The sequence below is a fragment of the Astyanax mexicanus genome, chromosome 12 (assembly GCF_023375975.1).
Source record: "Astyanax mexicanus isolate ESR-SI-001 chromosome 12, AstMex3_surface, whole genome shotgun sequence".
Taxonomy (NCBI): Eukaryota; Metazoa; Chordata; class Actinopteri; order Characiformes; family Acestrorhamphidae; genus Astyanax; species Astyanax mexicanus.
This window is the reverse complement of record NC_064419.1, coordinates 41627557-41655555: the sequence shown is the minus strand read 5'-3', so window position 1 is coordinate 41655555 and position 27999 is coordinate 41627557. Positions and strand designations below refer to the sequence as shown.

Here is a 27999-nt window from a genome sequence, read left to right as displayed (position 1 = left end):
GTTCTGCATCGTTCCAGATTTTCGTTAGCTTAGCATGTTTAAGGCGAATTCTGAGGTAAAATTCGTACTTCGCGTCGACGGGCGGCTTTTAATGTAATTTACTGTAGTAATTTGGAGTTTCTGCTCGCTGTCGTGTCGGAAAAACGCGCGTTTAGAGCGAAGGACGTCGTGTGGGAGTCTGTGAAACACCCCCCGCCCCGGGCGAGCCGCGGTGAGGAGCGCTAGCTGAGGAGCAGCTCGGCTACAGCCCGCTCTCCCCCACCAGCGCTCTGTTTGTGTTGACGTCGTCAGCAGCAGCAGCAGCAGCAGAGATAACCTACAGCAGCTAGCTGCAGTCGGAGGCGACGCGGGTTTAATGCAGGTTTAGCTGAAGAATTCTCCGACTTGGAGGGAAAATGCAGAGGCTACGCCACTTTATTTCAGTTGTGCTGCTCCCCATCGCAGCTTTGAGTTTAGATTTTAATCAGTTCAGCGGTGGTCCGTCCCGTAACGCCCGCTCTCTCTACGAGAAGACCCCCTTATCAGAGAGGATTATAAAGCAGGCAGAGCACAGCATTCACAAACGAAGCGCAGACTCTGGAGAAGACACCTGTAATTCTCTGCAGAGATATGACACCAAATTAACCAGCAACACTCACAGCGTAAGTTATAATAACCTAGTTATAGCTGGCTGGGTTAACTCTAGTTAACTAACCTCGCTTAGCTAACTATCTAAGCTTTCCTCCTCACTCCTGTGTGTTAATTTACCTAGTTAAAGGTTAACAAGCTTTAGTTAACTAAAAAAAAAACTAGGTTTAAATCTTTTAGCTATTTGTTTATTTTGTCAACTGGTCACTTTTTCCCTAGCTAAATAGCTTCAGTGTTTTCAGCATCTGCTACTTTTTCTCTGTAGATTATTTAGTATATACTGCACTCTTCTACCTCTACTGCACTGTTCTAACCACTTTTATGTACAGCTTTGGAAAAATATTTTAAAAAAATAAGAGACCACTTTAAAAATGCTATGTTTCTTTGATTTTGTGGATGATCATTAGCCATCAAACCAAGCTGAACTGCTTGATTTTTTTGCACCAGGAGTAAAGGCATAAAGCTATTCAAAAACAGTGTGTAAGACTGGTGGAGGAGAACATGCCAAGATGCATGAAAACTGTGATTAAAGACCAGGGTTATTCCACCAAATATTGATTTCTAAACTCTTAAAACTTTATGAATGGCAACTTGTTTTTTTTGCATTATTTAAGGTCTAAAAGCTCTGCATCTTTTTTGTTATTTGAGCCATTTCTCATTTTTTTGCTAATAAATGCTCTAAATTACAATATTTTTTATTTAGAATTTAGGAAAAAATGTGTCCGTAGTTTATAGAATAAAACAACAGTGTTCATTTTAACCAAACAAATACCTATAATTACCAAAACCAGTTAATTATTTCCAGAGCTGTATATCTATTTTACTTAGTGTTAATAAGTGTACAAATCTAACTCAGCTAACTAACTAACCGATAAGTCTTAATCCTCACTGTGTGTAAACTAAAAAAGGTTTGAACCTTTTGTTCTGTAGATTATTTATTGACTGATTGCAGTTTCCTGCACTGTTCTACTGCGCTTATCTAGTTACCTAGATGCCAAAGTTTTTATACCCTTTGTATGTTTTCTATTTGCCCTGTGTGTAAATGAGTGTACTGACCTAACCTAGCTAAGCCTGACTCTTTACTGTGTGTAACTAGTTAGTAATTAACTCAAAACTAGATTTGAGTCTTTGTTTATTTAGTCACCTGGTCTCTTTATTTGATATAACTTCAGTGACATTTAAATATGCTAATTTTGTTTTGTAGATTATTTATGGACTGATTGCACCATCTACTGCACTGTTCTAGTCTGCCTGTCTGTCTAAACACAAAGCTAGCTAGCTAGGTATATATTTTAGTCTAAAACAGCCTGTATGATACTGGGACTGTACAGAGACAGAGCGAATGGGCTTTCTCCTGCTCCTGTAATAATGCAAATGCACTGGCAAGCATGTGCCAGAGGGCCTTTTCAGAACTTTGACACAGAAAGAGAACCTGCATCCAACAGATCATCCTAGTGTTCTGTCTTTTTCTAGAGTTATCTAGCTAGTTCATCATTTAGACTGGTCTGCATTGCTTCACAACCACATACACTGATTAGCTACGTTTCCCAGTTGAGGCAGAGTTTTTAAAACAATGCTGGACAAAGTACCCAAACCATTTAGCTACCTAAGATAAGTAAAAAAATGTCTTCTAGCAAAAGTACTGAAAGAATTCCTTCCTTTAGACCTCCACCTGAGTTAAAGTACTAAAGTATTTGCCTTCAAACTTAATTACATAACTAAGTATCGAAAGTAAAAGTAACATGATTTATTATGGCTCTAATGTTCTAGAATTATTTTTATTTATCTAGACTATTGATTATTCAATTCATTTTAGGTTCAAAGGTCTCTACTTTCACTGTTCACAAATGTTTTAATATTATGTTAGTCTGACACTGATGTATAATAAAATGATCAGGATCATTTTAATGCATTTTGGCTGCAAGTTTCTGTATAATAGAAACATGCTTGAAACCTAGGTTCACTAATAAGTTTTCCTTTACTGTACTAAATCTATATATTCCGTATATCTTATCATTTATTCAGGCATATGTACTCCAAAAATATTTAGCTATTGCACTGATGCTGAACTGCATGATTGCACTGGGAATCTATTGTACGTCCAACAGGTCAAAAACAAGTTCAAAACAAAATGTATGCTGTACCCTGATGGGTGTGCTTGCTTTGACTTTGAAATGAAGTGGAATTAAAGTAAGTAGTTACTGAAAATTTACATACTTAAGTTAAGTAAAGTAAAAATTACATTTACTTTGTTTTTTTAAGCAACATAAGTATTTTACATGTAAATGATTAATCTAATTTTAGACATAGTAGTCTGGGCTTGTACCAGTGCATCAGGCCTAGGAGTAGCAAATGTAAGTGTAAGAACTATTTTAAGCATTGTTTCCTTTGATACCGGCTTTGTACAAATTCAAATGCAAAAAAAAACACTCCCTGTTTTCTAGGTTGCTTCTTTTATTTTGCATCACCAGAAAATGTAGAGGCATACAAACATGAGTTTCACATGAAAGTTATTGAAACTTTTGCACGGCAACTCTCAAGTGACTCCCCCTTTCTAGCCCAACCTGCACTGCAGGTTTCCAAACCTGCTCATCCATTTCAGTCTGACCTAAATCTGCATTCATCAGATATCCGAGTTGTTACACTTCTTCTACACTGGCTCTTATTCCAAGTCCAAAGAACTCGTTTCAAAAGCCCTTCACATAAGTAGTCCCAGGGGCAGCCAGGCATCCGCATCTGGTGCTATAATACTGATTATGTAATGTTTGATCAAATTGAGACTTTTGGGAGACACTTGATGAGATTAGAGGATTTGACTGCTGACTTCAGAGAAGCGATGCAGCTTTCAGAGATAGTGAAAGTATTTTAGTCTCAATTCTGTGTAACGCCCTGCTTTATTCTGCTTTAGTACTGTAAAAGTGCAGCAGCATGTGACTTGTGAGCATGTATATATATATATATATATATATATATATATATATATATATATATATAGACACACACTCAGCATCAAAAACAGTTGCACCCAAAATAAAGGTGCCGATTTCCAGAAAAAATAGATGATTAAACATTTAGACCGATTTGGATGATATATATTGAGCTTGATTACTGAAGTAGTGTGTAACACATGTGTAACGCAACATGCCAGGCATCTTGACATTGATTTGTAGAGGTTCCTAATGATGTCCTGCAATAATCAAAAGGGCTGCAACGATTAGTTGATATAACTGACAATGTCGATTATTAAATTTGTCGACTACAAATTTCATTATCGACTAATCCTTAATTTGTAACAGTACCGCATTACACAAAGTGTTGAAGACAGAAGAAACTTGTTATGTGTCTCCAAAAGTGCCCAAACACAAGAGATTACATATTTATTCACTAAATATCAGTACTCTCCACATTTAAACAACATGTGGACATTTCAATACCTTTTAAATCTCATGTTTAGCTGTTTTTTTTGTAGTTTTTTAGAGATGGAGGACATGGCAGAAATAATCGTTGACTAATCGACTAATCGAAAAAATTATCATTAGATTAGTCGACTACCAAAATAATCATTAGTTGCAGCCCTACTCCTTCAGAGTTTACAGAAGATTAAATACTGAAGAAGCAGCATACATTATGCATCAAACATGTTTTTAATTAGGAATTTGTGGTATTAGCATGAAAATGGGCTATCACAGTGCCTGTAATGATGACCAAAGGAGATCTGATTAAAATTGCATCCCACATCATGACACTAGGGCTGCAACTGATGATTATTTTGGTAGTCGACTAATCTGACGATTATTTTTCGATTAGTCGATTAGCCAACGATTATTTCTGACATCTCTAAAAACGATAGAAACAGCAGAACATGAGGTTTAAATGGCATTTGAATATCTGAATGTTGTTTAAACATGGAAATTACTGATATTTAGTGATTTTATATGTAATCTGTTGTGTTTGGGCGCTTTTGGAGACACAAACTAAGTCTCCCAATGCGCTTTTGTCACCAGCACTTTGTGTAATGTTTTACTGTTACAAATGAACGATTAGTCGACAGTGAAATTTGTGGGCGACAAATTTAACTAATCGACATTGTCGATTATATCGACTAATCCTTGCAGCCCTACATAACACCAGTCCTTCTGGACTTGTGATGCCTGACAACAAAACATTAATCTTGATGTTGACCACGGTACATCCACAAACCGATTTGTTGGTTGTTTTTACCAAGACAAAAGCGTTACTGAAGCTGGCTTGCCACAATTCTGCTTTTATCATTGTTGGAGACGAACAATGTATCATTATGTAAACTTCTTTCCTCGTTTCAAACACCATTGCAATCCAACACCTTTTTCTGGATGCAAATAAGTTTATATCTAGTATGGAGATTACCTGAAATATTTTCCTAACAAAAATACTTTCACTTTAATGGTCAACACTCTTGTTTTTTTCCTGAAACTAAAAGTAGTTTTATTATTTGTATGTGTATTCGCTGTTAATTTGTAATAATGGTTTTGTTTCATTTACAGCACAGCTTTGATGATCTTAGTGGATCAGTGTCTCTGGCCTGGATAGGAGACGGAACAGGGGTGAGTATGCATATACGTATGGTTATACATGTTTATTACACATAAACTAATATGCCAAAAGTCACAGGAGAGGATCTAGTATTATGACTCATGACTTTTCCATGTCCGGTGATGGACAAGAATGCTGCACTGACCTGCGGGATATACTTGTTGGTTCTCCTGCATTAAATGTGGATGTCACATTTATTACCACCCACTGCCTCTGTTTGTTGTGGGTGCTAATGCATTTTATGATGTATTCCCACTATCAACCTCCCTCTAATTGTAATTTTTGCCACTTGTCTTTTAATCTTTGTTCCAATAAAAACAAAAAACAAGCTCAGTGCTGCAGCGTTAAAGGAATATAAAAGCTCATGAACAGCTTTATAAAAATGTTTAGAAACCAAGGACACAAACCAAAGCGGTGTTTGAGGCTGAATAACGTGCCCTCAGTGCAATGCATTGCATTGTGCATTGAGTGCTTTATAAGTCATGTGGCTTGTTCTGCTTAATAATATAGTAAAGCTGCGTTTGTTTCTTAATGGAAGTTCTTAGTATGTAAGGGGACTTTTTTAGTATGAGTAAAAAGTGTGAAATTGACTAACCATCAAGGTCATCAGCTTGCTCATTGTTTCCTCTAAGAATTTTTTTTTAAGCGGCAGCAGGCCCACCCTGCCCCCCGCAAGCCCCCAAGCCAGCAGATTAACATCAGTAGCATAAAGTAGTGTTGCTGCATATCAGAGTGCTGCTAAATAGAATACTATCAGGGAGAGCTGATGAATGCCAGGTTCAGTATATTATTTTCTGTTTACTCATGTTAAATATACAAGCTGTACAGGACTAGGATAGTAATGTTAGTATTTGTTTGTTTACCAAAAAAAAACTGTCTGCCCTTCTCAGCAAATTTCAACTCACATGCCCAGGGTTCGTATGGGTGCTTAAAATCCTGGAAAATGCTTGAAATTTAACATTCTCTTGAAAGTGCTTGAAATTCTAACTGCAAATACTTTACAATGATCCGACTAAACTATCCGACTAAATAAGTTCGCTTTTAATAAATAATAGAAAAATAATGTATTTTTTATTTACTTAACTAAATAAATAAATAAATAAATAAATGTGTTTTTATATGGCTAAATAAACATTTTAATAACTTTAAGAGCGAGTGAAATAAAGAATAGCGGCTCTTTTAAGGTGAGCCAACTTCCAACTGATTCAACACGGAGTTCGTTTGAGACCTGCTAGCTTCCAGTCTGTGCTGTGTTCCATAGAGTTGCCATGTTCACACTCATATATATATTTACCACAGCTGAAAGGTCCTGGAAGAACTTAAAAAAGGGCCTTGAAAGTGCTTGAATTTTACCTTGTGAAAGGTTTATGAACCCTGCATGCCTCAATACGTATTTAATATACCTAGAAATCTTCTTAAATTTCTTAATTGATAAATTTTGTCTGATGAACAATTTGGACACTTTAAGAAATTGATCTAGAGTTCATGTGGTGTTTGCTTTGGGATTGAAGACTGGGCTGACCTTGCCAAAAATCTAGTAGTGGAGAGAATAAGTCCTTGTCACTGTAGATAAAGCTGATACATGACACTTAAGTGGCTTCTTTTTCTTCTCAGGTTCTTCTGGCTCTGACCACATTTCAGGTGCCTTTATTCATGCTAAGATTTGGCCAGTCCCGGCTGTATAGGAGGTGAGCTAAAACTGAATTTGGTCTGGTGTGGCTATTATTATTATTTTTAATGTTATGGCTGTATTGCAGTTGTTGATTTTATCATTACTATTCAACTTTTGCGTATGTGTGTAATTTTAATGACATGATTTAATGATATCTCCAATACTCTGCATCAGCGAGGACTATGGTAAGACCTTTCAGGATGTCACAGAGCTCATCAGTAACACCTTTATCAGCACTGACTTTGGAATCGCCATTGGCCCTGAGAGCTCTGGGAAGGTGAGTGGTTGTTTTAGTAATGTCTAGTGTCCAGTAACTGATCTGGACTATTAAAGTTTAATTAACACCAACCGTTCATTAAATATTAATTTATTCTGACACTAGACACTGTCAATGCAGGTAGGATTAACAGCCTGGCTCCCACCGGGCCCAGAAATTAACATAAAGACTGAAGAACAGATTTAATCATTAATAATAACAAGAAAATAAGACAGGAAGTTTTTCCCACAGCTGTAAATTCCTTTTTTCATTTTTTTTCTTTTAGGTGATCCTTACAGGAGATCTGTCTGGAAGTGGTAGTGCCAGAATTTTCCTCTCATCAGATTTTGGGAACAGCTTCACTCGCTCAGACCTGCCATTTAATCCAAAAATGCAGATCATGTACAATCCCCAAAACCCCAACGTACTTGTGGCAATCAGCACCAAGGTGAGATATAATTTATAAACTTTTGAAACAGTAATACTTTTCTTTCCACTCTAATTGATTTATAAACTGACATGCCACGTGTCACTGGACAGGTCTTAGTATAATTTCCCATGACTTTTGGCATGTTCCACTGCAACTACATAACACTGCACTGACTTAAATATATGCTTATGGATATTCCTGTATTGAATATGGATGTGATTTTTGCTTGAGTTGCTTGTTTGTTTTTGCACTGCCATTTATAGCCAGATTCTCCGAGTCACGGTCATTGCTAACCACTGTGCTGTTCACTGTGGGTGGTAATTCCTTTAATGATGCATTTCATGACACTGTGGATCGAGGAATGTTAATTGTGTGCACAGCGTTAGAAATGTAATGTCTCATTCATGTGGCACCCACTGTCATCGTCACACTCGAACTCCAATAGTGTATGCCGCTTCAGTTTGAGCACACTGGGCAGTATTTAACTTTACACACAAGATAACACCTCACAACTTATACCAGTGTGGACACGTCCCTTGAGGAAACAATTCATGGTGAATTTATACACTGCCATTCCATGATTCTCTTATGTCAGCATGTTGAACAATTTGCCTAGCCTAAACTACTCACTGTAATACATCTGATGAAGGTATTGGCTAAATTAGGACTGTCACAATATCTATTTGTGTTTGTTTGGATGATATATTTTCCAAGAATGCAATAAACTTTATTGTTTCAATTTTAAAACTATGTTATGCTATTGGTATAATGAAAATTGTGAATAATAGCATTTAATTGCCATTGCATTATTTAATAGAACAATGATCATACATAATTATTTAGAATTTTCAGACATTTGGATTGAAATGTTATAATTTTTGAACATCCTAATCATGTTAATCATGTTAATTTGCTCTTTTTACTAAGAAAAACACGGTTGACAATATTGAGGTTAGCAAAAAAAACTATTGAGGTCATGTCCACATATTTTACAATAAGCAGACAGCTGACTTACTGGAGATGAGTTGAACTGAGTGGAACTTCTGACTGAGAGTCCTTCCAACTAATAACCATATACAACCATTTCTCAACTGTGGAAAAAAAATCAGTTATTTTTTTACTATTGTATCTTATTTTATTTTACGTGCCTTCATGAATGAACAAATATAGGACATCTAAATATAACACGTCATTTTTTTAATACACAGTTTGTCCAAATATAAAAAAGTAAAAATAAATATAGAAATAAAGAATAACTGATTTGTGATTGAAATATATGGTTATTCTAGAAAGGGCTCGTTAAGTAAGTTACTTCTGTGGTTTATGCTTCCTGTTCTTGCTCGTGTTGAGCTGTATTGTATTGTAAGAAGAGCACCATCATTCATATTTAATGTATTTAATGTATTGTTCTTGTTGTTTTAGAGTGACCTCTGGATTTCAGAAAACTTTGGAGAGAAGTGGAGGATCATCAGCGAGACTGTGTGTGTGGTCAAATGGTAAGAATCAGTTAAGACATTTAAGTTCTGAGCCCTGAGAGGCCTTTTCAGTGCGGCTGCTGTAACACCAATGTGGTAAACTCGCTGCTTAGTCATGTAGAGCATCTTCCTGCTCAGCACGGCTTTGTGAAGTCTTATTTAGCTGCGCCACTCCGGTTTCAGGAAACTGTTTCATGTCAGTATTGAACCTTTGTTTATAGAAGATAGATATTAAAAAGGGAATAATTTAAGCTTAAACTAACATAACTTAAAATAACTTTTGTATATTTTATTCACAAAGATTGTTTAAAACCCTCTGAATTGACTTTTGAAATACTTTTTCAAAAGAATGTAGTTGAGAAATTAATATTTGACTAAGATGGCTCAGTCAAGGACCGGCCTAACTGCTCTATTTTCCTTCTGGCTAATTCTCAGAAGAGGAAGAAAACAGACTTGCAGACTTGTTTACATAACCTGTGCTCTGTGTGTGAGCATGAATCTCTACAGCTATGAGCTAAAGAAACTGAAACATTAAAAACAGCCTTGCTACCAGTGGAAGTAGCTCATACTGTTAGACCTGACCTTGGCTAGATCACCTGATTTCTTGGAAATAACACTCACGCTACTCAGGTAGTCATCACTGAGTGACTGAGTGATACAGAGAACTGAAGGGAGCAAGTTGACACCCAGGAGTGTGAAAAGGCTCACATGACTTCGCTGCACGTTAGTGCTGTGACATAAGCGTGAGGTGCCTTGTTTCTTTTAGATTAGAAGTGCCCAGTGGTGCATGCATAAGATGATGTTTGTTAGAGTCAGGTTTGGAGAGCCAGGACTGAATAAATCAGGTAATTGAGCTATTTGTCTGTTTGTCTGTTAGCAAGCTTCTACTGAGAAAAAAATGTAACAGCTATGCTTTTAAAGATTAAACTTTTTACAACTGGTGTTGTTACAAAGCAGTAGGGGTGTGACGAGATATCGTGCCACAAGATCTCGCGAGATTAAATGTGACGATATTTCTCGTCAAGCTTAAACATTAAAACAGTTTAATGTGGACTTTTTGAGAGGGATCTGGCAACCCAGTAGCAGCGAGTGTGAGAGCAGCTCTCAGCAGAAGAGGAAAATTCGGGCATTTGTATAGAACAGAGGTCACTAATGGGCGGACCGCGGTCCGGACCCAAACGTTGTCCAATGCAGACCCAAACGTTGTCCAATGCGGACCCAAACCGATAAACTACTGAGAAGGATTTAATTGTGCGGCGCAGTAAACTCACAGACCAATCACGTGTGGGGTAAGATCACCAAACTCTCTCTTCTGTCAATCAGATCTGTGCAGACGCGGTAAGGAAATAAATAAATAAATAAACACACCGCTGCTCATGCGGGATCAAACCCGTGTTGTCAGGGTCGCGGAACCGCGGCCGTGAAAAAACGCCTTTATAAGGAGAAAGGGAGAACGAGAACGGGTGGAAAAACGAGAACGGGCGGAAACTAGTCACGCCGAGCGAAAGAGAGAGACGGGATAAATGTAAACAAAATCTGTCCAGAGAGGCATTTCTTCTTCTTCTTCTTCTTCTTCTTCTTCTTTTTCTATATATTTACATCATTCAGTTCAAACAACCTTACAGGATATAGCACTTAATTATTTAATATAATTAAATACCCCTGACATAGAAGATGCTTCTGCTACTTTTAAGTTGTATGTCTGGCTGCATTTTGGCTCCAGTGGAAACAATAAACGGTAACAGAGTGACCAACAAGACACAAACCATATATAAATACTGTATGTAAATCCTACACGTGAGGGTTTCATAGGCAGTTGTACTAATCCCTTAGCTCTGTACTGTATTTAAAAACATGTTCTGTCTCTGTTTCACTTCAAGCATAGTCTTAATATGACTGGTTATGGTTCTGCATAGTTAAATTACAAGAGATTTAGGAGAAAAAACACAAACCATAGACTTAATATGGCTGGTTATGGTTTGCATTTATTGTTTGCACTATATAAGACCTTATTTTTTATTCTTATTTCTATTCCTTATAGAATCAGTGTGTGAGAGAAACCAGTCTGTTAAATTTGCAGTATATGATTTTTCTCCAAAAAAAAAAAAGTTTTCTTTAAAATGTAATTTTTAAATCTCGTCTCGTCTCGTTATCGTGAACCCAATATCGTGTCTCGTCTCGTCTCGTGGAATTAGTGTCTCGTCACACCCCTACAAAGCAGCTTTACAGAAACATGATCACAGGACAAAGAATCAGGGAAACATTAAACATAAAAAATACACAATACAGAACCCCCAGTGAGCACTGAGGCAAGGAAAAACTCCCTCAGAGCTGCAGGAGGAGGAAGAAACCTTGGGGAACCAAGACTCACATTAAGGAACTATCTTTATAATAAACTCCTGAAGACAGAGCTGTTCAAATAGCACTTACTCTCCTAACACCTCTAACTAATTGTACTTAACTGTTGTACTTAACTATTGTAAGTCGCTTTGGACAAAAGCATCTGCCAAATGTAATGTAATGTAATGAAAAAGGGGTGACCATCCTACCACTGGTCAAACAGCTTTTAAATTAATTTAAAAAAGTCTTTATACATCCACATGGGTTTTATATTTATATTTAGGAGTATAGCAGTGCCACTAATGGAAGCAGTTAGAGTTCATGTAAGCTTGGATGTAATCTGTTGTGGAGAGTAAGATGGATGATGACTTTAAACTGTACTTAACTATTAGTTACATATTTACAATTATCGCAGAAATACCCTGGAATATTGTGATGTTATTTTAAGGCCGTATGGCCCACTCCTACTCCACATTGCATATTACGTGGATATTTTTCCATGGTTGCTGTCTGAGTGTTTTACATTGCAGCTTGGATGTTCCCTGACCTGCTCTCATAGCTTATATCTCATACCTTATATCTTAGCTTGGATGTTTTCCCAGGACTGCCACCGCATATTTATAAGATTGGCTCTACAATAAAATCTTGGATTCCATTTATGCTGGCCCAAGAATTGGTTCTACTCTCAGTTGGCCGGATTATTTTACCTGTTCAAATGGACTCTGTCAGAGTCAGCCAACTGACATTACGCCCTGGTCTGGGGAGTTTTCCCTGTGCCTGTTGGGGAACTCTGTCTGTGTGTGTTGAGTCTTTTTTGGGTTTGTTTCATGTATATTTATGTTATGATTTTTAGAAAGGTGCAATTCTAAAATTGATTATTAGAAGGTTCAATATTATTAATTATCAGCTGTGCATTAATATTAGCTGATTTTCAGCCATATCGGCCAATGGATTTTAGCAGATCCTTTTAACCCCACTAACTGGATTTCCCTCTCAAGAGTGCATCACTTAGCCCAGTATTATGAGAATCAGAACAAACACTCTAACCGCAGAAAACAGCAACCATTACAGTGCTAAAGGATTGCACCCAAAATGTGTTGTTATTTTTCACTTTGAGCTCTGTAGTTCTTTATGGGAATTTACCGATTTTTTTTTCAGCTGATACTCAGAGTTTGACGGGGTTTTAAATGTGGTTGATTCTTAAGAATAATGCAGAATATTACTGAAGCCCTGCATAATGATCAATATCAAGTTTTTTTTAGAAAGGTTGAAGGTCAATGAAATAACTATTCAGTCTAATTCTACCTTTTTATTATTGTTTTTAAATAGTTTTTAAGTGAAATAATGTCACTACTAACTTTAAACCTAATATTTCGTTGTTGTTTCAAAAACTATTCAAAAGTTTTGTTTTTATACAAAGGTTTCTAATTTATTAAACTACAATATGTGTCTTTTAGCAATAGTCTTTGTCTGTTCTTTCTTACAGGGGGGCAGACAATACACTCTTCTTCTCCACAAACCTGAATGGGTCCTGCTGTGAGTAACATTAACATTTATTATGGCTGTGTTAAACTAAGGTGTGGTCTGCTGGGAATATTTGTTTTGTCCTTCCTTATTGGAATGATTCAGTATGTGTGTGTGTGTGTGTGTTGCTGTTATCTGACCAATTCATGTATTTAATCTTGCGTTATTATAACTTCATAGCCTTATGAAGACATCTAACATGTTTTTCTTAAACTTAAACTTATCCTTTAAAAAGTTCCTTATACTGGCTTTTGTCAATATAATAATCCACAGTTGCTGCAGGATCAGGGTTGTACCAGATGAACATGTTTATATTTTTCTCCCATGACTCATTGTGTGTTTGTGCATTTCAGCTGACAGAGGGATGCTGACTTTGAAGAAGACTATAGACAATGGACAAACAATTAACACAATCGCAGAGAAGATTTACTCCTTTGGGATTGGTGGGCGTTTCTTGTTCGCCTCTGTCATGACTGGAACAGTAAGCATTACGCTGTCAGCACTAAGGAAATGCTATATATGATGTGTTAAGACCAGAGGTGGAAAGTAACAAATTATGTGTACTCACATTACTGTAATTGAGTAGATTTTATGAGTAATTTGTAATTTTTAAAGTAGTTTTTGAAGTAGGTAATTTTACTTTTACTCAAGTACATTTTGACACAAATAATTTACTTCGATGGAAAACTCCCCGTTACTGAGTAAGAAATGAAATGCTGGGAAAAAAAAACTAATTGTTCTCCATGGCAGCACAGCTGAACTTTTCCATGCAGTATTTATTACTGTTAGCAGGAGAGACACTGTGTGAATCAGCTGTGTAGCCTGGGGTCTCTGTGCGCAGCTCGGGGGAACCGGTGATCTGGAATAATAGTTAATCAAAAAACTATTTAATTTATGATTTGTTCTTTTTTTACATCAAATAATTAAAAGTAACTATGTAACTTTTACTCAAAGTAAATTTTTTAAATTGAGTACTTTTTACTTTTACTCGAGTAGATTTTTAGATGGGTACTTTTACTTTTACTTGAGTAGAATTTTAGCAAAGTAAAGGTACTTTTACTTAATTACAATTTTCAGTACTTTTTCCACCTCTGGTTAAGACGATGTGTTTGCTTGTGTGTGTGTGTGTGTGTGTGTGTGTGTGTGTAAACTCCTGTGTGTGGCACTGTGCACAGCGTTTCCATCAGGGCTGTTATGGTGTGATAGATTGGTGTGTATTTAGGTAACTATATGCTGGGTCTAACACTGTGTATGTTTCTCAGGGTACGTTGCGAATGATCCATGTGTCTGTGGATCAGGGTAAGGAGTGGAACATGGCACAGCTCCCTCCTGTAGGACATGAGCAGTTCTACTCAATACTAGCAGCCAACAATGAGATGGTGTTCATGCACGTGGATGAACCAGGAGGTGAGTTTATAGTAATAAAGTAATAAAAAAGTGAAATTGGGTCACTATCAGATTATCTGTGGTGTGACGTGTTTTTGACAGAAGGCCATCGTTATTTTACTTCCTTATGCAGTTTTTAATACTGGACATTGTTTCCTTGTGCCCAGATACCGGCTTTGGCACCATTTATGTGTCGGATGACCGGGGCATGGTTTACTCCAAGTCTCTGGAGCACCATCTCTACACGGCCACTGGGGGTGATAATGATTTCACCAATGTGACATCACTCAGAGGTGTATTCATGACCAGTGTGCTAGCTGAAGGTAAGATACTTACCACAACCCAGAGCCAGAAAAAATTACACAGTAAGAAACATGCAAATGACAGTATGAACCCAATATATGTTTTATGTTTTGTCTTGTCAACTTAAAGCTCCACTTGGTAGGATTGAGATTTTGTGCTCGTGGGCTCCCCCTACAGTTGTAGAGTGTAATAAATATTTCAGGCGGATTAGTTTCTCTTTCTCTTTCTAGATTTAACAGACATATTCGGTCTCTTCTGCTTCTGCCAGAGTGTCTGTATGTTAGTTTGTAAAGAATGAACCAGTAGTCCTTGTAGAACTGTTAGAACTAAAGGGTCGGAAAGCAGGTCGCAGTTCTCGCGAGCTGGTCGTTGGTCGCGGCCGCCTCGGAAAACTTACAGAGTCTGGTTTGAGCTCAAAGGAGCCCGGCACAGACACGAGAGCATCGCTATTCCTCCTATTACACCTCAATGCAGCGCAGCAGTGAGTTTTAAGCTGTAATTTTACTTCTTTAGAAAGATCAAAAATCAAGAAAATCCTACCTAGTGCTGCTTTAATTTTCAAAATTTCAAAATGTCATCATATCAATGGAAAGAATGATTAAATGGTAAGGTTGCAAGCCTACACTGAACACCTGTGATTACCTCTCTTTTAGACAGCACTGCATTAAGAATCGTCGTTCAACAATAGCTGGTAGAGCCATATGGGCCAAGGATTACTTCGGCAAATTTTTGTTAGGCGCTACAGTGTAGAATTACATTGTTACATTTATTAATGTCAGTTATAAATATTAACAAATACTATGAAGTTGATCAGACAAAACGTGAAATATCTTCATACTGTTCATACTGTCTGTACTAAATAATAGTAAATAATAGTAAGAAAAATGGAAACTTAAAAGGCCCAATTACCCAACTACATCTCCTCTCTTTGTAGATGGCTCTTTGCAAACTGTGGTGTCGTTCGACCAGGGAGGGGAATGGGTGCCCTTGAGGAAACCAGAAAACAGCGAGTGTGATTCCACAGCTAAAGATAAAGACAAAGTGAGAGAAACAGTTAATATGGTGTCAAAAGCTATGCGTGAAAATATATGGCGCTTGAAAATTTGTGAACCCTTTAGAATGTCCTATATTTGACCCTAAAAAGGCCAAATAATACATATCTAGGAGTAAAAAGAAAGTGTATATCTTTAGGTTGATTTCGAGTGTTCACATTTTGTTGTATACATAAATAAATTCCAACCCTTTCCAGAATCCAACTTTTGTGGTTATAAATGAGGGTTTATCTACATTCACAGTAGATGCTGTATCACCAGCATAATCTGTTGTGCTTATATTACTGTGTGAGGCTTGTTCACATCATTGTAAGCCAGTGTTGTACCGAATTTAGCACCCCGGCCAGAAAAAGCACCCCCTCTCAGAGCGAATTTCTAAGTAAAGTAAAAGAACTTTTATCAAGAAGAAGTGATGCTTTTCATGGCAGGGGTGCAGATTTTGGAACTACAATGGTGCTGAATTCAGCACCTCCGCCAGGAAAAGCACCTCCTCACGGCAGAGGCTGCAGGTGACATGGCTATTTTTCATTATTTCTTAGGAGTCAGCGTAGCTTAGAACAGCATCTTGGGTATTTTCATTTTCTAAAAAAAGTTAAAGCCAAGAAGACAAACGTGCTCGCTCCAGAGAGGGGGTGCTTTTCCTGGCGGAGGTGCTGAATTTCAGCACCTTACTGATTCTTTTTCTTCTTCTGTTGCTGAATGATTGACGATAGTAAGATTTAACTTCCTATAATTGGTCTGAAAGTCCGAACCATTAAGAAAAAGTGCTTTCGTACTGCAGATGAACCAAACCATGGTTTAATAGATCTGGGGAAAAGACATCCTCTATTATTTGGAACAAACTTTGACCTTTTGGTCTAGATCGTGTTTTGTGCCATCTTTAACACTCACTATTTTAGTTTGCACATCACGGAAAAGTCTAGAGTTCCATACCAAATTAGGCAAATGTAAAAGGACCTCTAATTCACATAGTTTGTTTTAGAACTTATGTAAAAAATCTTATAAAGGACATAGAAGATTTTAAAGGATTCACAATCTTTCCTGCGCCACTGTAAGTTTTATTTCTATGAGGTTTATGATGTTTGTACTATTCTGTGTGTATGTATGTGTGTTAATATGCTGTTTATTCTCTTTCTGCAGTGTAGTCTACATATCCACGCATCTTACAGTATCTCTAAGAAGTTGAATGTGCCAATGCTTCCTCTGAGTGAGCCCAATGCTGTGGGACTGATAATCGCTCATGGTAATGTTCTAAAACTCACAGAAACTCACACACAGTTCCTCTCTCTCTCTCTCTCTCTCTCTCTCTCTTTTATTCTCTCTCACTCATTCTCCCACTCTGACAAAGAGACACAGTGATTGTTTGAAGTCTTGCCACATCTTATGCACACAGTGTCAGTAGACAGTAGACTGCCTGAGCTGGCCAGGTACTGTTTTATGTGTCAAACTCTGCACCTGGGATCCTATCTACATTGACTTGCTCTTGTTAAGAGCAAACATGGCAATGCATAGTCAAATTACAACAGAACAAACTAACCCTGAGAAGGCTTTGCCCACTGGTTACAAGAAAGACAAACTTATCTCATATAAGATTTATCTCATATCAAGTTTCTCGGTACAGATGATAGTTTACATGTATAAAAAGGCAAACAGACAAATACAACAACTTTTAATCTCTTGAGTAACCTGCATTTACTCAGTGCTCACTCTCTTCAGCAGTTCCAGCAAAAGTGATTCCCCATTCAAAAGGAACCAGAAGGAAACTCTAGTGTCCGCACACTCACTTATACATTAGATTGATAAAAATGCATTGGAATGTAGACTTTGGCCATAATTAAATTAGATAAATGATTATCGTCTGCAAAATAATTGCGATAAATGCTAGAAATGTGACGTAAAGTTATAAAGTACCCCATGTGAGCGTGACAGTGTCTCTCATTTATTTCAGTCATGTGACTTACAGACTCCAGCCATCGTTTTAACCATCAGCCACAGCTTAATAGGGGCATTATGGATAAATGAAAAAAATCAAGTTTAAGAGGCTTTACTGTTGTTTCAGCCAAATACAAGTACACAGTTAATCGAAATTCTTTCAGAACCATGGCCCAATATAAAACAATAACACAAAACTAAATAAACACAAGACTAAATAATATTAATGTTGATTGTGGAAAAAAATAACAATAATTTAAAAACATGTACTGCAAACAAATGACCAAACACATTCATTCACCCAATGTCATTAATATTACATTATATAACTTTAAAAGTATAGTATATGAAAAATTGTATTGGGACATCAGCTCATTCGTTTTTTTGTGGTTTTTTTTTTAGAAATCAAAGGTATTAAAAAGGGAGTTTAGCTTGCTTTTGTTGAAGTAACTGTCTCTACTGTAACTGGCTTTCTACTAGACCTTACTCACCTCCAACTTCCTAAGTAATAAAATATATGAAAAAGCCAGAAGGCTTGTGTTTATCTGCTTCCAGGGTTCAGATTTATTTTAGACCTACAATAATCAATTTAGATTATAGTTTTACTTGATTTTGCACTGTGTTAAAAATCGTATGATCATAGAAAATTTGCCTTGAAGGCCTGGAATAGTCATGGATATTTATTGGTTAAAAGGTGTATGAACTCCGTTAAAAATAGCTGAATGGATTTATTAGAAGGGGTGTCCAGAAACATTTGAAAATGTGGTGTACTTTGGAAAGCATATTAATTATCTGTTTTTTAATTAACCATCAGCATCATCATATTAGGGATGTACAGATTTTATTTTCTAGATAATTAACTGATGGGTTATGATTTACATTTTCCAAATAATCATCACAGTATCTGTGCTACCAATACAAACATTACTGATATTTAGGGGTGGGCAATATTATATCGTATACAATATATCGTGACACAGAAATATCATGATATTAAAAATCCATATTGTAATAATAGAGATGTTCTGTCTTAAAAGTAGTCTATTATTTACTGTGAAGCTTTAGGTGTATTTATTGTATAATTGTTTTAGTTTGCAGTTTATATGCATGCACTAAATATTCTGCAATATTATTTGTTGCATTATATTATTTTATGCTATATTATTTATTTTGCGAAATTGTGATTATTCTGTTATACTATTATACTATATTCCTGAAATGAATTAATAATTTTTCTCAACAAGTATATCGTTATCGCAAAAATACCCTGAAATATTGTGATATTATTTTAGAGCCATATCACCCACCCCTACTGATATTGCTTTTGTACTGATTTTGGCCTCCGAAAACTCCTCTTCCTCTCCCAGGTAGCGTGGGTGATGCAATCTCAGTGCTGACTCCAGACGTGTACGTGTCCGATGATGGTGGATACTCGTGGCTGCGTGCTCTGGAGGGCCCCCACCACTACGCCATCCTGGATTCCGGAGGTCTGCTGGTCGCTGTGGAGCACAACCCCACAGTTCCCATATCTCAGATCAAGTGAGTACACTTGATCCATAAGTGGCTGTTAGCTGAAGAGGCACTGTTTAACATTACTGAGAGGTGTAAAAGTAGGTCACTCAAAGGCTCAAGCACTCAAGGGCTTAAACACATTACCCTGTTGATCAGGTTTTCCACAGATGAGGGCCAGTGCTGGCATGTGTACAACTTCACCAAAGAACCGCTCTTCTTCACCGGGCTTGCCTCGGAGCCAGGGGCACGTTCCATGAATGTCAGTATCTGGGGCTACAGAGAAACTCTGATCACTCAGTACTGGGTCTCCATCACCATCGACTTCAGAGAGCTGCTTACTCGCGACTGTGAGTAGCTTGTGTTTTTTGGTGTGATCCTTATACATTAATTATGTTTAGTTTACGAAATCTTTTTAGATTTACTCCATTTTAATGTTAAAAAGGTGTTTTTCGGTTCGAACCCCAGCTCATGCAGCTTTGCCATCAAGCTGCCGGCGTCAGAGGGAGCAAAATTGGCCCTGGTCCCTCTGGGTGGGTAGATGGCGCTCTCTCCCCACATCACTCCTATGGTGATGTCTGCAGCACAGGGCGTCTGTGAGCTGATGTACCGGAGCCGAGCCGCTGTGCTTTCCTCCAAGCGCGCTGGCTGCTCGGTAATGCTGCATCGGCAGCAGCTCGAAAAGAAGCGGTGGCTGGCTTCACATGTATCGGAGGAAGCATGTGCTAGTCTTCACCCTCCTGGTGTGTTGCGGCATCACTAGTGATAGGGGGGGTCCTAATGAGTGGGTTGGGTAATTGGCCTTGTAAATTGGGGAGAAAATGGGAAAAAAGGTGTTTTTCTATTCTTGTAAAATTGATATTTTGGAAAATGCATGTTTGGTTTTTTTTGGACAGCGACAATAACATTAAGACGACCTCCTTGTTTCTACAACCATTATCTGTTTTTCTTGTTTTATAATTACAAACTGTAGGGCCTGTTCTTTAATATTCAGGACCCCACAGGAGAGAAAAGCACCACAGAGCAGATATTATAATTTGGGATATTCTTAGCACTGCAGTGACACTGATTTTCGTGGTTGTGGTGTATGAGGTGTTAGTGTATGTTGTCCTGGTATGACTGGATCAGAAACAGCAGGGCTGCTCAGTGTTTGAAAAGAGTATAATAATGAAGGCTGAGAAACAGAAGGACTACTATCTGTGATTATAGAACAAACAAGTGATAATATATGCTCAGCTGAAAAATGATATATTTAAATAATTACATTACGTTTTTGATGTGTTTGCACCGCTATAGCATGGCTCAAATCTGTCTTAGATCTCCTCCTGAAGTGGTTTGATTGTTCGGATTTGTATCTGTTTTAAATGTGTCCCAGGTGTGTTTACATTTGCATTTACATGTAGTTTGGCCTAATCCTATTACTCAATCACATTAAGTGTCCAGTAGAGTTTAGATTCTCTGCCCATGACAAATACAAACTTAAGGGGCAGAAATCAGGATGTAATGGCACCCACTACTCGGAAGGTCAGTTTTAATGCTATACTTATTATACTATTAAAACAATGTTGTGTTTAACCCCTTAACAGGCCAGAATTTTCTGCCTGACACTACACCCCTAAATATTAAGGACTTCTGTTCAAGCATTACATAAAAAGGTTTCATGTTTGATAAGGAATGTTACTGAAAAGTATAATTGTAATTGTAATAGAAAATATAAATAAGATAGTAAATCAGAAAGTTGTCTCTTTTCTGAACGTCATTTTGAAATCAATTAAAGTCCTGGATACAAATCAAACAGTTCATAACCTCTAAACCTTTAGTTTCATTATGGGTGTCTAGATATTATGTCTATTTTCAAACATGTAGAATTATCTGAATTTTTTAAGTAAAATAGAGAGAAAACTGGCAGTGTCTCTAAGTGTCCTGTAGGAGATTTCAAAGCCCTCATATTTTCAGAGTTTAAATAACCTGTTTTTCTGCAAATCACCTACCCCTCTAGCTCATATACGGGTCAAGGCATGTTAATAGTTTAAATCGGGCTTTGGCCCATAATAAGGCAGGGTGGGCCGGGTGAGCTGGGTTGAGCGGATCGGGTCGGGCTGGATTTTTTTTACCTCTACTGACCAGGTGTAAAAACAGTCTTTAAATCTGAGCATCCTGTTTGTCTGTTCAGGTGTGGAGAATGACTATGTGCCGTGGCTGGCACATTCTGATGACATCAGTGACCCTAAAGATGGCTGCATGCTTGGTTATAAGGAGAAGTTTCTGCGTCTGAAGAAGGACTCAGTGTGCTGGAATGGGAGAGATTACAATGTCAATAAGCAGCCTACACCATGCGCCTGCACTCTGGATGACTTCCTGTGGTCAGTGTCCACACTGGGGCTGCAGTTCCTGAATTTTATTTTTTCAGACGTTTATTACATCTAGAATTCAGCCAGAGTGTACATTAAAAATCTTTCATTGTAGTTTTAGGCTTTAAGTTTTAAGTTTAAATCTGTAAAGCTTGCAAACTGCACATAATGTTGCACTGTTAGAAACTCATTCTAAATTATTTGCAAAACAAATGAGAGGAAGAGACATTTTTGTAATGCGATATGGGAACAACCACACATACAAAGTACAAAGTTATGAGGTGTTATCTTGTGAATGAGAATAAACACTGGCAAGGGGAAACTAATTATGAGAGTTAGAACAAGGCCTGGTATTGATTGCCAGATAGATGTGTCATTCCATTTCTGAAGTTGTACAGGCATATTTCCTCAATCCACAGTGTCACATGTTTGCCGGGCATTACATCCCACAGTAGACAGTGCAGTGGGTGGTAATGATTGTGAACAGGCAGCATTTGGCTAGAATTGTCAGTGTGAACAGACATGTCACTCTGGCAGAAATTACATCCACAATGAATGCTGGAGGTCCCCACACACATATACATTATCCCAGGTCACAGGTCATGCAATAGTTACAGTTACAAGGTCCTTGTTTCTGCCAGAAGTCAAGTACCATGACTTTTGGCACATTTGTTGATTTTCATTAAAAACAATTACTTGTAATTTTAGGCTGCTGAATTTTGTACTTTTATTTTCTGCAAGCGATATAAGAGAAACCACACGTTGTCAACATTTGCCATGGTGGTTGCCTAGCACAAAAATAGACTCATGCTTCCTGTAGATAAAAAAGCGATCTTTAGACAGAGATCAGAACAACAAGTTACAGTTCCTTGTAAATTTTAAAAACTCTTACAACTGTCTGTAAGTTTTACTCTGTCTCTTTTCCTCTCTCCCTTTTTCAGTGACTTTGGATACTACCGAAATGAGAACAGCTCTGATTGTCTAGAGCAGCCCGAGCTCAAAGGCCATGATCTAGAGCTGTGCATTCATGGGAAGAAAGAACATCTGCAGACCAATGGGTAACTTCTTTAATCACTTCTTTCTCATGTGCCTATGGCTGTGTTCAGACTGCAGGCAAATTAGTTTTGTTTCTCAAATCAGATCTGCTGACATGACTGTCCCTACTGGTATTTGCAAGTTATTGAATTTGCTTGTTTGGTTATCACAAATGTAGCTGCATGGGTTGCTGTGGGATCTAGGTTGGTGTTAGTAACTAGCCTCTGACATGTTGTGAGTGACACAAAAGACATCTAAGATAAAATCTAAGATTTTAGCATCCAGAGATCCACTGAGAAGCAACTAAACAAATTTGATTTGTAATCGCATTTCTAAGCACCTTCAAACATGAGTTTTGGCTGTCCAGACTATCAGATTAATCTAGATAGAACCTTGATATGCCAGAGCAGTCTGAAAATAGTCTAATTCTCAGTTCATAGCTGCTATATATTTGTTTTTTTTGTACTGTATTACAAGTCAAGTACTGTATTTCTTTGTCTTGTATTTATATCCTGGTGATGATAAACAGAATATGAAAAGGTTCACTATATAGACAAAAGTATTTGGGCACTTACTCATTCATTATTTCTTTCAAAATCAAAATATGTGCTCAACATCCCAAGATCAACATCATCTAATAAGTACTAGATGGATCATCATCATTACAGAGAACACAGTTCAAACAGTTTCAGTAGGTTTATGTTTACCTGCTCCAGCGAGTCTTATTCTAATTGCAGTACTGTTTCAGCAATAGGTGCAATTGGAATTAGCTGAATACATCTATTAGAAGGGGAGTCCACAATCATTTGGACATACAGTGTATGATAATATAGTGTATTTTCTTGTAATTAAGAAATATTTGTTTCTTTTCTCAGGTATCGTAAGATTCCCGGGGATAAGTGCGAGGGAGGCAATCAACCAGAAAGAAAAGAGGTTGATATTAGAAAAAAATGTATCAGCAATCTACTGGACCCACAGAAGCAGGTGAGAGTTCTGTAACAGAAATACACATATGCCAAAAGTCACGAGACAGCATTATGTAAATTGATCCTAAAGTGTTACCTAATACGACACGTAGAAACACCCACTCCAGTATACATTGTGAGGAGTTATTTTGTAAGTAAGGGTGAACACCTTACTGCTATTGCATGCCAAATGGCTGGGATGGGATACTCCATTTCCAAAGTTGTGCATGATTTTAACATGATTTACACAGTGGGAGGTAATGACTGTGACTGGTGGTGTTTGACTAGAAATTTCCATTGGGACAAACAACTGAAATCACACATCTTACAGGCCAGTGCAGCTTTCTGTATTCTCCCTGGATGTGGCAAAATTGCAACTTCCTGTCCCGTCACATGTGGCATGTCCGTGTACAACAGACTGGTTCAGCATTTGTGTTTATGAATAAAAGAAAACTAACATAGATCATATAGTTTATTTGCTTAAAATCTTTTTTTTTTTCTTTTAGACACAGAACAATGGGAAACCTTCGCACTCCGCCCCTATTATTGTCACAGTTATTGCCATTGTTCTCGTCAGCTGTATTGCTGGAGCTCTTTTTGTGAAGAAGTATGTGTGTGGAGGAAGGTGAGTTAATGTTTTCTCCTAAATCTCTTAAATCCTTAGTGATTAGGTATGCAACAGTACACAATATGTTGTCAAACTGTTTGGTATATGCAGGTATTAACTGCACTGAGTACAATATGCTAGAATGCCAATAAGTAATTTTCCTGTAATTTCCAAAACAGTTTGTTTGTTGTTCTGGTGACAATGTGCACATAGGCAAAGCAAGGCAAGTTTATTTATATAGCACCTTTCATACACAACAGTCATTCATCGTACTTTACATATTTCAAAATACAAAAAGAAGTTAAATAAAAAATAAAACATGTAAAGGAATAACAATAAAATAAGAATAAAGCATGAATGATTAAAACATGATTAAAACAGTCAAATTTAAATTTAAAACATGTAAAAGAACAACAATGAATTGGAAATAAAAATACAATAAGAATTAAAATAAAAATAAGAAACAAACATGATTCAAACATGATTAAAAATATATATATTTAAAAGAAGGAAAATTAACAAAATGCATTAGAATAAAAGTGCCGTTACAAAATAAAAGGGTGTGGAGCTGCAGTGTTTTAAACTGAGCTGAAGGCCTGATCAAACATGAAGGTTTTTAGCCTGGATTTAGTGTTGGGGCTCTTCTAATGCTCTCTGTTAACTGGTTCCATTTAGGAGCAGCATAGTAGCTAAACGCTGCCTCTACATGTTTAGTTTTTACCTTCGGCGGCACTAACTGACCAGTTCCTGATGATCTGAGAGTTCTGCTCGGCTCATACTGCTGGAGCACATAAGATAAATATGCTGGTCCTGCACCATTAAGACATTTATAGACCATACTGGTATCCAGTGTAGGGATTTAAGGATAGAAGTGATGTGCAATAATGAACCTGCTATGTCCTCGTAATACCAAACACAATTTATGTCCATTGCTGTTATAAAATTGTTGTATGTAAATCTGCCTCTGGATGAATGCCTGTTTGTCCAGCTTCCGTTTTTACTTGCCTATAAGATCATTTTCAGCAGATGTGCTTTTTATAACAAAGAAGTATAACCTGCTTATTTAACAGCAGAAGCACTTACTGCACCCGTTTCATCACCAACCCATGCTGAGCATGATATGCTCACATTATCCAGCATATTCTTTTACACTGCGCGGTAATGCGTGTGTCAATTGCTAAAATATGCATGAGAGAGTCTATTTCTGCTGCTAAGTCAGCTGATTATACTACACCTGGAATTTCCTGGACATAATTATTAAGAATACACTGATCTGCCAAAGGTAAAGGGACAGGTCAGTAATGAGACAAGTAAATGGCTCAAAATCTTTGCATCATATCTGGGTCCCAAACAGTCTGCACAGAGAAGTTGAAAGTAAGCCAGGTACAGTTTGTGGCTGTGGACATGGGTGTAATTTATAGTAGACACAGTGCGGTGAGGACATGTCCCTCCACTTTTTAAAATTCTGTGTCCTCTCACTCTCCACTGTATTACACACTCCTCTCCACCTGGTCCACCTTGTAGATGTAAAGTCAGAGACTATTGTCAGTCCAGCAGTGACACTAAGGTGTTTAAAAGCTCCAGCAGCACTGCTGTGTCTATTTCCTGAGCTGACAGTGTTTTAATCACTCTATATGAATGTGAGATATTGACTAATGTGTTCTTTGTTACTTGTTCTTTGTACCCTGCAGATTCCTGGTGCACAGGTACTCAGTCCTACAGCACAATGCCGAGGCTAATGGCATAGAGGGAATGGACGAAACTCTGGATACAAACGTGGCTGGACATGCTAAGATTGGCTTCCATGATGATTCAGATGAGGTATGTTTGAGGACATTAATCTTGAAGGAAAATTAAGGATTATATTTTCTGTAGTAACTCATAATGTGATCAGGATGAATCATCAGATATTAAGAAATATGCTAGGTTTAAGAGCTTCAGCCTGTAATCCTTCAGCCTGTGAACTTTGTGGTACGTCACTGTAATCTGTGTGGGATGTAGCCTCCAGATCTGCCCACCACTATTACTCCAGTCAAATTTCCACATTCTGGGTTGCCAGTTGTAGACAACAGCATGCAAAGAGTGTGCTGCAGCCATGGAAATGGGCAAGCTGGTTATTTTTCTGCTGAAACTGTAATAATTGAGCTTCACTATGGTGTAATAGAGCATAATAGAGAGAGGCATTTTAAACATTGCAAACACATATATTCACTGACACTCTTCATCATTGGCAACCTGCTTGAGCTTTGCATCTGGGGAGGAGCAGGTGAGGCAGAAAACTCTACCCAGTGTTTGGAAATTGGACTCCTATAGCCATTTTTCAAACTGACACATTTATTACTGATTGTTACTTTTTAATTATTATTTATTACAAATATAGATATTTAGAACAATATATAACACTTTATATGTATTAGAGAAATGGCAAAATAAAATAAGATATGATGAAAACTTTAACAAATAGTATAGTAAATAAAAATAGTTTTGAATATATAAATATTTATGCTGCCCAGTCCTAATACAGAACTGTGAACTAGACTGCCAGTGCACCAAGACCTATGCAAAGCAAAGTTTCCAAGAAGCCAGGAGCCATTACCTTGACTTTGCATTCTTCACATATATGCAAAGCAATACAGACACAGGGACAGAGTTTGCTGCATTACATTGACAGCGCTGTTTTTATCCTGCAGGACCTCCTGGAATAACAGTGATGATTCAGCACCAGCAGGAACAGGGAGATCTCTTCTCCTTTTCCCTCAGGCATCTCTGCTGCTGTTTTACACCTGCTAGAAAGCACAACACCCAACGCCCAAGACTCTTCATCACCCCGCCCTCCCACTCTCAACCCTATGCTCCGCTTCAAGCTTTTCTAGTGGAGTGAACTGCAGTTCCATTGTTCTCTTTATGAAGGTATGCCATGGACATACCTGTAATTACTAACTGGAAGAACCAGAGTAGCGAGCCAGTGCTTAAATGGCTGGACCTTCTGTAATGTCACATTTATCTTGCCTGGGGAGCATGCCAAGGTCTTGTTGGTTTAACTGGACGAAAATAGGAGTGGAGTACAACCGAGGCACTTGCGTATACAGAATTCTTGTCCCTGTTTAGAAATGTAGGCAGTTCAAAATCTTACCATAGCTGGTTATATAGCATATAAAATTGACACAGGAAAAACTAAAAACTTTAAATCAGGAGTAAATCAGGTACTTCACCGAATAATTTACTGTGGTCTTGTGATCCTCAAAAAAAGTCTTAAGATTTATGTATAACCCATATTTTTGCTCAATGATATGTCCTGAGGATCTTATTAAAAAAGCAATACAGTGTGTAAATACCACGCATCTGCAGGTATAGGCACCCAAAATAGGCTGTAACCTTCTCAGTTTCTCAAAAAGGAGAGAAATGACAGAATATGTAATTTACCTAAGGCAATGCTACTGTGTAGACAGTATAATACTTCCTGTGGCTGTATAGTTTTTAAACTGCCTTTCCATATAAGGTTAATTTAATTTACAGAGAGGAAGGGAAATGTAATATGTAAAGAAAAGTAAAGTTGCGATTTTATCTATGAGTATATATATATACCGGTATATGTGTGCAGAATGATAGATAATTTTATAAAAGACACATTGATTTTCATATAATGTATAAAAAGTTTTTGCACTGTGAAACATGGGGGCAGATACACTGGCTCACTAAAGACTTCTCGAATAGTCTTTAGTCTTCTCGAATTCTGGAGTTAGCAATTCTGGTAACACTTGAAGGCAACGTGGAAGAAATATTGATTTTTTTTTTGGGTCAGGTTGTCTGATATGAGCAAATATAAGATGTTCAATTTGTATTAGCGTGGTCACCAGTCTTATCCATAAAGCTGAAATAGAGACCACAGGCAGAGCCTGACTAGACTGTTTGGTAGGAATGTCCTTATTCCTGCAAACCAAGGGTTTTTAAAGAAATTAAAGA

The 27999-nt window shown here is 37.4% G+C and overlaps 1 protein-coding gene and 1 long non-coding RNA gene across 2 annotated transcripts in view; one reads left to right on the top strand and one right to left on the bottom strand.

The window, feature by feature from the left end:
• The window catches only part of LOC125806120 (uncharacterized), a 288259-nt gene that overhangs the window by 177113 nt on the left and 83147 nt on the right, over positions 1–27999 (bottom strand). The window lies entirely within an intron of this gene.
• sort1b (sortilin 1b) lies at positions 3–27988 on the top strand. Its single transcript, XM_022685679.2, has 20 exons — positions 3–641; positions 5151–5210; positions 6814–6887; positions 7046–7148; positions 7414–7575; positions 8980–9053; positions 12859–12908; positions 13250–13377; positions 14159–14303; positions 14450–14605; positions 15520–15626; positions 16778–16880; positions 18937–19108; positions 19238–19428; positions 21252–21441; positions 22371–22487; positions 23340–23448; positions 23936–24054; positions 25728–25857; positions 26727–27988. The coding sequence occupies exons 1-20, from the start codon at positions 396–398 to the stop codon at positions 26739–26741; spliced, it is 2451 nt and encodes an 816-aa protein (XP_022541400.2). The 5' UTR covers positions 3–395; the 3' UTR covers positions 26742–27988.